The sequence below is a fragment of the Dermacentor andersoni genome, chromosome 3, assembly GCF_023375885.2.
Source record: "Dermacentor andersoni chromosome 3, qqDerAnde1_hic_scaffold, whole genome shotgun sequence".
NCBI classification, from domain to species: Eukaryota; Metazoa; Arthropoda; class Arachnida; order Ixodida; family Ixodidae; genus Dermacentor; species Dermacentor andersoni.
Window position 1 is genome coordinate 140,988,234 of NC_092816.1, and position 11,731 is coordinate 140,999,964.

General features: G+C 48.1%; 1 protein-coding gene across 1 annotated transcript; it reads right to left on the bottom strand.

The window, feature by feature from the left end:
• Positions 1-2,152: 2,152 nt before the first annotated feature.
• LOC126520523 (uncharacterized) lies at positions 2,153-10,904 on the bottom strand. The gene is made up of 2 exons (XM_050169356.3): positions 10,829-10,904; positions 2,153-3,639 (listed from the first exon to the last, which is right to left on the bottom strand). Exons 1-2 carry the CDS (start codon positions 10,869-10,871, stop codon positions 2,432-2,434), a joined length of 1,251 nt encoding a protein of 416 aa, XP_050025313.2. The 5' UTR covers positions 10,872-10,904; the 3' UTR covers positions 2,153-2,431.
• Positions 10,905-11,731: the final 827 nt, after the last annotated feature.

Here is an 11,731-nt window from a genome sequence, read left to right on the forward strand (position 1 = left end):
ACAATTATTATTTGTGCAATATATTTAAAGGCTGACAACAAAAATCAGGAGTTGAGTGGGAGTGATACCGCTTCTTTAGCGACAGCGTCTTCAGAAATTTTCGTTACGACTACCATTACTTGGCATTTGGTTCTAGTGATTGCTTTTAAACTGTTATTGCGTGTTTGACAAATGAATTCAAACTAAGATGTGTGGAGTTCAGGTTCACTGAAGAATTGCCTCCTCTCCTAGAATGCCCGCCTCAGGACACGCCAATGCTTAAGTCATCATTAATGGCATAGCACCGTCTACCACTCAGCTGAAGAAAATATTTAGGGTGTGACTAACAGGAGCTTTGAAAAAGTGCGCAAATATAATTAAAAATTATTCAGGACGTTTGAATTACTTGGCGCTACTAATGCATGTTAAAGAACATTTCGTTGGTACGTTGGTAGGAGTGTTCCTTTACTGTCGCTGTGTGCATGAGATATTATTGTGGTTCGCATCGTTTTTTGAGTGTTTCTTTCTGATGTCATATTTGTTGAAATGGTATGTTAGATATTTTTACTCATTGCATGCTGTAAGTGCACGTCGTATGTACGATGCATACTTAAGAGTCCAGGAGTAGCGGACACTACGTATTTGTGCGCCAACATCTCCTTATACCATCCCAATAACGTAGAAGAATAGCATCTGCAGCACAGCTTCGAATGTCTAGATAATACCTTGACTTTTCGTGAAGCACATGTATGTTGCCAATACTGCCGGAATTCATCCAAATTTTGCTAATTATTTCGTACAATGATTTTGAACTTGTAAAACATAGAATCGTCATGTCGTGCCTTAAGTAATGTCTCGTTGAACTAGGTGTGCACATGGTGAGCATTATCTTCAGTGTGCAGGTTAAACGTGTATTAGACAGTTTTTCCACGTGCGGCTATAGCCACTGTTCCGGGAAGCTGGAAACGGTTCATTGTGTCTTGTATTTCGAAAATGGCTGCACAAAGGATTATGAGTAAAAAGAACAGAGTTCTGAATATTCCCTACATGTACTGTCTGTCACTTACACTTAAGAATGCAAGAAGCCGATACGGGGTCAATGTTTTTAGACTTGACATTTAGCTAGAAAGTATATGAGCCTCCGTACTAAGAAGGAAAGACCGGCTGTACTACAAGAAAAAAACAACACGCCAGTGTTACGTAAAATACGCCAAAAAGTTCGCAGGACGCTAAATGGGCCTTTATTTATAAAGTTAGCTTTAGCTGAGGTCACCTTTATGTAAGACAGACAGTTCAACGAACCAACCGGACAATGAGCATAAGCGTTCAATGACTGGTGGAACCCCGTCTGACCTTTCGTTGTTGCACAGTCGCGATTGCAAATATACTCCAAAATTTGCAGACACTATAGTTCTTCATTTCAGACATGATAAGGAAGGTCACCCTATGTGTGTGGCTTGGCATATCTGTAAGCACTTGAGCACGTACGTCAATGAGGCCTTGATTATCTTGCACAATGAAGCATTGTCATGCCCAAACGCTTATATTTTGCGAATTACAGCACGTGCTCATGATTGATGGGTTGGCGCTGCCTTCCGTTCAGCATGCGCGATAAGTTTATTGTCTTCCTGCTTTTGTTTTAGATAACGCGCTGTTATGCAAAGCGAGAGTTTTGTTGTGCCTTCTTCTTTCTTTTCTGCCAGTTTGCGAAGTTTTAGTTAATAGTCCGCCTCTCCGCACTGCTTTCGTACCTTCTTGTTTGCACGCTTGCATGCCTGGCTTTCATTATTATGAATCCTTAGCAACTTACTCAAATTTCAATTGCTCTTTTATCTTACAAGTCAACAGCAGCATCACCGCACTAAGAAGACTGTGCCATGGCTACACCAAGACAGCCATTGAACATTCTTGAAGGTAAGAGACGACATCAAATATCTTGAAAAAAGTAACTTATTTCAAGTATATAACTGTGTTTGGTTTTCACAGTCTTACCTTTAGCGATATAAGTACGTCCGTGAACATTTTTCTTTTGCGGTGCGTTTTATTTTCCTTAGAATACATTATTTATCAACTATCCCCGCTTTATATTCGTGCCATTAGATTTATAAACAGAGAAATTTGGCAAGCAGATAAATAAACAACTTCGTAGGAACTATTGCCGTGACACAGCATGCAGAATTCTGAATACTTTTATTGGTGTCTATTAGACAACATGAATTGCGAACTTGTGTTGACAGAAAAAGTCCGTCTTTTATTACACATAGTCATCGACGTCAAAGACCCGCCTTTATTTTGTTTTTAAGCTTGTCAGGCTGCAAAATTATATGTTGGCTGCCTTAGAAAGCTTCTGTCATGGTTTAGTAGGACAAACAAAGCTTACGAAGTGTCTCTCTTGCGTTGTAAGTGACGAACTGTGGCTAATTATCCACAGGTACCCCATTTCCGTAAACTATTAGTTGGGCGTCATTCCCGATATACCGCCGGAAACACCGCCATGACCATGCGCGTTAGCCCCAAGATTGCCAGTGACATCGGCCCCGGCGCGGCCCCTTACACCTCCCACGGCTTCTGCGCCTGCCATGGCTCCCCCGGCCACATCTGAGTTTACACCTGCGTCAACTCCGACGTTGACTCCAACATTAAGACCGGCATTGAACCGTAAGTGACCTCGTGTTCCACCGCGAAGTCCACCACGGCCGCCTAAACGACCATGAGCGCCGGCTCCTAAGCCGGCTCCTCCTCGAGCTCCCACTCCTCCACGTGCAGCAGCTCCCATGCCTGCACCGGCTCCTACTCCAGCGCCAATGCCAGGTCCGTAGCCCAAGTCACCATAAACCAGTCGAGAGAGTGCCTCTTGATCGCGGCTCATGCGGTGAATTAGGCGCCTGATCTGGCGCTCCCGCTGCCTTTGCTTCATCCTGTCGCGCCAATCAAGCCTACTATAGTCGGCCCCGCCTAAGCCTCCGCCTAACCCTCCGTCTATACTTGGGTACGACAATCCATTTATTGGGCCGCCATAACCTCCCAGGCCCCCTGAGAGAACTGCGCCATCGCCCACGCCTGCATTGAGGCCTCCAAGTGTACCAGCCACCGGGGCCCCAGGAAGACCAGCTACACCCACAAGACCAGTGCTTAAACCTCCTGAAGTAATACGACCTCCATAAAGGCCGGTATTTACGTTTCCAAGAGGCGCGCTTAGGCCACCTCCAGCGCCACCTCCACCGGTGCTTGCGCCTAGGTTGGCGCCACTCAAGCCTCTGCCTTGGTCGGCATTGTAGGCTCCACCGCCGACTCCGCCTAGGTTACCACTGTATGAACCGCCCAGGCTTGCGCCTTGGTTACCGCGATAAGCTGCACTACCGGCCGTATTAAAGGTGTACGGTGCAACTCCAATGCTGTTGGTTAAGTATCCAGCTGGACTCCATGGCAGGCTTGCTCCTGTGTTACCGCCATAAGCTCCACTACCAGCCGTAATAAAGGTGTATGGTGCACGTCCAATGCTGTTGGTTAAGTATCCAGCCGGACTCGCACTTGTACCATCTCCGTGATTTCCAACATAAGTTCCGCCGTATCGAGAAGCGCCACCACCCGCGCGGCCGAAGTTGGCGTTTGCACCATAGGCCCCACTGGAGCTGCCGCTGACGTTTGCAAATACCGCACCTGGAGCAGGTAAAGAAATATAAGATAATTTGTGAACATAACTGACTATGTAATAAACGAAGCCATGGTAATAAATGAATTACCTGTTTTTAGAAAGAAACAATAGGTGACATGTACAGCTTCTGTGGTCAGCACAGTATGTGATATTCAAGAGAGTGTTAAAACACTTATGCGCAAACCCTCCTAAAAATTGCTGATTGTGGCTCACAATAGCTCATGATCAGAAAATAAAAACGTTAGGAGAATGCATTTCCTTTGGTAGATATCCAGTCGTGACGGAGGCATTGCGTAACCAAGCAGTATAAGAAAGCGTACGCGAATGTCTTAGCAAATATGTATAAAGACTAAACAGCTACCTTAACGTCTCCACAAGAACAGCGCAAGAATACCGATCAAGAGAGGGGTCAGGCAAGAAGACACAATTTCGCTAATGCATGCCACTGCATGCCTACAAGTATTAAACCTTTCATTCTGGAAATGATTAGGAGCAAGAATCAACGGCGAATATCTCAGCAGTCTACGGTTTGCAGGTTACATTATCCTGTTCATCAGCTCTAGGGATGAACTGCAACAAATTGTTGAAGGCTTTAACCGGGAAACTGTAAAGGTAGGGTTGAAGAATAATATGCAGAACACAAAGGTAATATTCAATAGTCAGGCAAGCCAACCACTATCCTTGATTCGAAGTGAGCCTCTAGAGTTTCAAGAGTACATTTATCTAAGTCTATTACTCAGTCACGTGGATGACAATTTTTTCTATTCATGAACTGCACCTTGCGGGTTTCGCCAGACGTGATTTGCCCCACGGAGTGCCCTAATGCTTCGATTGGTCAAATAAATCACCCTTCCACTGCAATCTGATAGCCTCATTTTTAGCTCAGATTGTAGATGGCTCAACCTGGTAAGGCATTGGTCGCAGGTTCGAACCCGCGGAGCCGGTGCTGAATTTTTTTTCTACTGCGAAGTTTTTCTCTGAGAAATCCATCAGAGGTTTTCTCTGTAGCGTCGTGCTTAGTCGGGTGGATGACAATTTTTCCCTTTCTTGGACTTTCCTCCACCTTGTGGACTTCCACGGAATTCATTTGCCAATTAGGTCGCGTAACGAAATGAGAAAATTAGCAGGCAATACCTGCAATCAGCGGCGCAAATTAGACGTAATTGTAGATCTCTGGGAAAGGCTTTCGCCTTGCAGTGGTCATAAAAATATGGTGATAATGATCCAAATGGGCATTACAATGAAAAATTATTTAGTTATGCTGTATTATCGTCAACCGCCTGTATCGGTGTTATTCATTTTAAAGCGAAGCTTCCTTTGCGAACAACCCTGATGTTCTCTTGCTGACCGTGGCTACGGCCTGCTGCTGCTGTTTGTGCGTTCTTGTCGAATAGTTCACACTCCCCTGCGGGACGGCGGTGCCATATAGGAGCAATGGCTCACACTACATCGCCCGCAGCAGTTCAATGTAAAGGGGAGAAGTTGGCCTGCGCATGCGTGTCCTTGCTGATGGAGAGGGCGAGGGGGCGGCGACGCGATCAGGCGCAACAAGAGGGCAGAGCTGCAACGTAGGAGATGCGCTCACTTTGCGCATGCAATGCGTCGCCTGGCAACAGCGTGGGCGGTCGCATCCGTGCCTTTATTGGGAGGTCGGGTACTCTTACACAAGGCTGGTTGCGTTCAAAGGTGCATTGCGTACTTCGCCAACATGAATAAAGCCTGCAGTTTCACTTTGCACTCACACTGAATATACACAAACAAGTGCTTCAGCAATCCTTATGTATTAACGGAAAGCGTCCCTATTTATAGTGTTACCAAGTGCTGCCAGAGACGAAGGTTGAGGACAGTAGAGAAGATGTTGACGCTCGCCGACATAGCGCGGACTGTCTTCCATATTGCATGCCTTGTATGTCAGTGGACGCATTGTAACTACCCTGTTTAAACCTCTCTTCTTCCCGTAGCATTTTGGTGGAAGTTGCGGGCTCTCCCAAGCGCACGACCGATTTACGTAATGAGCGCTCCTTGGCGGCATCGGCAATGCCAGCTCAAGGCGTGAATGCTTCTGGCACGTCGCCACCCGCGCCCGCCGTCATCCTGGCACAACTGCGCGACCATGGCACCTTTTCTGGAATGGATAACACCGACTTTGAAGATTGGCTTCAATTATGCGAACGGGTGAGAGCGAGAAATCACTGGAACAAGACCGTCATGCTCGATAACATGATCGTTTACCTCGTGGCTACGGACCGCGTCTGGTTTAAGGCCCACGAAGTACCCGATCTACCACGAAGCTCGTACGCTCGTCCTAGTTATCGAAACCCAGAGGAATGACGCACTTCTGATGACAGGCGTATCTGCTCCTGCTGTGCAAGTGTTGGACATATTTCTCGTCATTGTCGCACTTCTTAGAACTCGGCGTTTTGGCCGAGCTACTGAAATATCCGGCGCCCGCCTGGTAGTTCTCACCCGCCGTCACGTATCGAAGACATGCTGTAACATCTCTGCCCGCCCAACCAAACCGTTCCCTTTCTCCACGCCCACGTCTCCCACTCGCATGTGCCTCGCAGTTCTCCGTGTCCTCCTTACTCCCGTCGCTCTTCGGAAAACTAATGGGCGCAGCTCTGGGAGGTGAGCGTGCCGTGTCGTGACGACCCGACCCCCCATTCCTCTGCTTACACTGCCTCGCAATCACAACCTCATCAACGTGGACATGGACTGTATACTTCTAGTAGCACTGATTCACCCAGGTGCACACATATTGGTGATGAACGGTAACCTCCATACGCAGCCAAAGAAAGTCCTAACTCCTGCCCCGCACGCTGTCGTCCTCGTTGCCGACGGTGGAACTCCAGCTGTCACTGGGACGTCTACGGGCCGTGTCACTTTCGCCGGACACGATACTTCTGTTTTGTTTTATGTCTTGTAGCAGTGTGCACACGAAATCATCTTAGGCCTTGATTTTCTGTCGGCACGTTCGGCCGTTATCGACTGCTCTGCGGGTGTTGTCCAACTAGTCCTGCCATATGCCGTTGACCCTCCTGATTCTACGCCGAGTCGACTATGTTCCACCGATTACGTTCGCCTACCTCATCGAGCTGTGGCCTATATTGCTGTTTCACCCGATCCACCTGTCGCCGACAGCAATTACGTCGCGTCACTTAGAGCCACCGTGCTCCTGTCTCAATGTGGCACTTCACCACGCGGTCATCCGCGTAAAAAACAATGTCACCTGTTTTCCTGTGGTTAATTTCGGCCTCTGAGCTCAAGTGCTATCTCAGGGCATATCTCTTGCAACCATGCCTCTATGTTCCAACTACCATATTTCTGCTTTAACTGGTGATACTGCGTCGCTTACATTTGCTGGCTCTGGTCGTACCACCCAAGTATTAGAACCTTTCGCGACAATTTTCGTTCCTTACCTTGCGGCTCACCACGCGGACGCATTTCGCTGCTTTCTCGCCTCGTACCAGGACTTTTTTGATCTCAATTACCGGTCACTGGGTTAAATGTCCGTTGTGAGATATCAGTTACACATTGGCGACCTCAGCCCGATTCACTTACGGCCCTACAGCGTTTCCCCCACTGAGCGCGAAGTCATTCAAAAGGAAGTCGACAAAATCCTTGCGCGAAATATCATTGAGCCTTCTTGTAGCCCTTATGCTCCCCAATCCTGCTCGTGGGAAAAAAAAATAAATAAAGCTGACAGCTGGCGCTTCTGTGTCGACTATCGCAGTCAACAAAGTAAGAAGAAAAGACGCGTGCCAGCTGCTGCAGGTAGATGACACCTTCGATTGTTTACATGGTGCAAAATATTTTTCTTTTATTAGCCTTTACTCCGGGTACAGGCAGATTGCAGTTGACGACATGGACCGTGAAAAGACCACTTTTATTGCACCTCATGCCCTCTGTCAGTTTAAAGTGATGACGTTCGGGTGATGTAATGTCTCGCCTACATTTCAACGTATGATTGACGATCTCCTTCCCGGCTTTAGGTGGTGAATCAGCCTGTGCTAATTCGATGACGTTATTGTCCTTTCACAAACTTTTTCCACGCACCTCGTGCGTCTTTCGACAATTCTTTCTGTTTTCCGCAAGGCTGCGCTTCAGCTCAATTCATCCAAATGTCACTTCTGCCTCCGTTAACTTATTCTGCTTGGACACCTGGTCGATTCTCAAGCATCCGCCCCGATCCCGAGAAAGTTCACGCCGTCAACAATTTTCGCGTGCCCACTTGTGCCAACGGTGTTCGAAGCCCTTTGTGATACTTTGTTCATACTTCTGCCAGTTCGTGCGTAATTTCGTTAACGTTACACGCCCTTTCAAATAATGTCTCAAGAAAGACGCGGCTTTGTCTGGAGTCCGGAACAAGCTACTGCGTTCCTTGGGCTTACCGTGCGGCTCATTTGACCACCAGTTCTCGGCCATTTTGACGCGACCGTTCCGACGGAAGTTTGAACCGATGCAGCGGTCAAGAATTCGGCACCCGCCGTGGTTGCTCAGTGGCTATGGTGTTAGGCTGCTGAGCACGAGGTCGCGGGATCGAATCCCGGCCACGGCGGCCGCATTTTCGATGGGGGCGAAATGCGAAAACACCCGTGTACTTAGATTTAGGTGCACGTTAAAGAACCCCTGGTGGTCAAAATTTCCGGAGTCCCCCACTACGGCCAGCCTCATAATCAGAAAGTGGTTTTGGCACGTAAAACCCCACAATTTAATTTAATTTTTAAGAATTCGGCGCTGTTGTGGCTCAGTGCCAGGGAGGCTGCGACCACGGTATTGCGTACGCTAGCCATCGTCTGTCCCAAGTAGAGCGCGATTACTCCATTACTGAGCGCGAGTGCCTTTGCCCTCGTTTCGGTAGTGGCTAAATATCGCCCTTACTTGTATGGCCGGCCAGTCAGTTATCACCGACCATCATGCGTTGTGCTGGCTTTTATCCCTAAAGAACCCTACTGGACGTCTTGGTACTTATACAGTCTTATGCACAAGAGCGGCCGATTGCATGAAGATGCTGATTGCTTCTCGCGGCATCCAGTAGACCCACCGGAGCTTCCCGACAGCTGCGAGTCTACCTGTACGCTGCCGATTATTGCGTTTCAGAACATGGGGGACGAGTAACACTATGACCCCTACTTCCAAGGCCTCATTATCCAGCTGACTTCTGATATGATGCACCTTCCCCTCCTCTGCGTATGTTAGTGTCTCAGGATGGTGTCTTGTACCTCTACAACAGGCCCCCTGACGGTGCTGAACTGCTCTTGGTTATTCCCACACCTGTGCGTCAAACTGTCCTCGCACAGCTACACGATATTCCTAGCGCGGGTCACCTCGGGGTCTCTAAGACGTACGGCCGTGTTCGGCATCGCTTCTTTTGGCCCGGTATTTACCATTCCGTCTGGTGTTACGTCGCCTCCTGTTAGCAGTGTCAGCGCCAGGCGAAAGGAGCAGCACTCCCAGATGGCCGCCTTCAACCCCTTGACGTACCATCGGAGCCAGTCTTTAGGGCTGGTCTTGACCTTATTGGCCATTTCCTGCTATCAACCTGCGGAGATGAGTGAATAGCAGTCGCTACGACTGCACGACCCGGTATGTGATCACTCGGGCTCTCCCAGCGAGCTGTACAATCAACGTCTCCGACTTCCTCCTTGAAGACGGTATACTTCACCACGGCGCCGCTCAACAGCTCCTCGCACAGGGCCCGCTATTTCATATCAAAGGCTGTACAAGTTCTCTTGCACCCCTGCGCTATGAAACACAAGTTAACCAGGGCGTACCATCCTCTTACCAACAGCCTCACAGGGCGCCTTAATAGAACTATCAAAGACGTGCTTGCTATGTATGTTTCTGCTGACCGTCATTACTGGGACGCCGGTCTGCCCTTGGTCTATAATTCCTGTTGACATGACTGTCCGGGTTTTTCTCCGTTTTGTCTCTTGTGCGGAAGAAATCCGACGCTACCATGTGACACACTGCTTCCCGTGGTTCCTGACATGAGATCAGAATGCGCCCGTGACGCTGTCTTCAGAGTTCTAGAGGCGCGCCAGACTACGCACCAACGCCTTACCGCTTCGCAGAAAAAGCAACGATGCTTCTATGATGCCGGCCACCGCGATGTCCACTTCAACCCTGGTGATAAATTTCTTCTTTAGACGCAGTCACGGTGAGTAGGCCTTGGCAAAAAGTTGATTTCGCCTTGCTCTGGCCAGTACCGTGTATTGCGCCAAGTGACCGACGTCAAATATGAAATCACGACTCTCAATTCCACCATGTCTCGACCTTCCACCAATGACGTTTGCCTGGCCCGCCTCATGCGACACCACTCGAACAATCCAGCGAGCACCAGGACAGCGCCTTCGCCCCCGGTAGTCATGTTACTAAGCCCTGCCAGAGACGAAGCTGAGGACAGTACAGAAGACAAGGACGCTCGTTGATGTCGCCCAGACTGTCTCCCATATTGTGTGCCTTGTATGCCACTGGACGTGTTGTAAGTACCCCGTAAATATATCTTGAACTTCTCTTCTCCCGGTACAAATAAATTCCAGTAAACACGTTGTGGGGGCTAGTTGGTGCATAGTTTTCAATAGAGGAAGTGCCAATAGTGACGACACACAGGAAGGAATACAGACAGGACAAGACGCTTGCTGTAGAGAATGAATACAGACAGGAAGCGCCTTGTCCTGTCTGTATTCTTTCCTGTGGGCCGTCACTATTGGCGCTTCATTCGAATATTAGCAGTAGAAGTACCTTTTCTTGGAATGAAATTAGATTTCGGTAAAGGAATGCGGGTTTTAAGAAAGAATAAATAAATTATATGCAGGGCAACGTGGTACAATATCAGCTGCCCTCCTTTTTGAACTCGTGGTGTTTATTTGAAGCTGATTCCTCCTATGTAGTTCATAAAAAGTTGCACTCACGTTAGGTTTGCCGGCGTTAGTATACTTGAAAAGTTGCCTGAAGTGAACCAATTGGCATCTGACGTTCTGTGACAGTATGTAAATGCCATCGCATACAATTTCTATTAGCTTATTGCTGATGCAGCGTTCCTACGCAAATTTAGTAGAAAAAGTGGCAAATTCCTTCATAAGCACCTCTATCATTGACGTATACTATCTATATCCCGAGCTGTATATACAGAAATTATTACAGAAATACTTCTAATGCCTAGCAACAAAGCTCATCGTAAATGATACTTACCTAGAAAGCTCAGTGCGCACGCGGCGAGGCAAATCAACCTCATGGTGATAGTGCCAGCGCCGATCTCGTGAACTCAGCTATTGCAGCTCTGGCGTTTTTATCCGAGCATACTGCGCAAATCGTTCGACGAGTTGCAAAAGAAAGCCTATTATTCTGTCAGCATTGTTATCACATTAAAGGAGAACAAAATGTCTCTTAGTTTTGGCCTAAGAGCCTCAGTCGGCAGGACATTGTTAATGGGGAACAGATGTGGTCAACGGCTCTTTAGAGAGACGACCTTTAAGCGACTATACGCGCGGACACCTTTCTGTGGCTATGAAGGGAACGCTGCGAGCGCGTGGCTGCTTCACATGTGTTACCCCGCCAAGTAGTCCGGCAACGTTGGACAGCGCTTTTGGTTGCTCGGAACACAAGCTTAATTGACGCAGCCTCCACGTGCGACGGTTTCGCGTTTGCCCAGATGGGGAAGGGAAAAGCCGCATAATAAGTAAACCTGTTCACTTAATAGTGCATTCTATGTTACTTAACTGTTGCTAACAAGGTCTTTATGTTTTCTCTTCCCCGGCCTAAACTAACCTGGTTAAAACGCGGGACACTTTTCACAAGCGATCTCACTTGTGCGCGCTTCGCCTCCGTAGGTTTCCCTTTACAGTTGCCTTTAATACTTGCCTTTACAATATGTCATTTTTACCTTACCCTTATACGAATATTTCATAAATATCTTTCTTGCAAGCGACTCCACTATGTAGAGTGCGCCACTACCCACGGGAGAAATCTCTTTTTTTACGAATTAATGTGGTGAGCACCACTACTGGTATAAGTGTCGCTGCAGTCAGTGTGATGTGGCGTGAGGGATGACGCGGGCACAACTGCCGCGTCATCCGCCAGCCGCATCAAAAATAG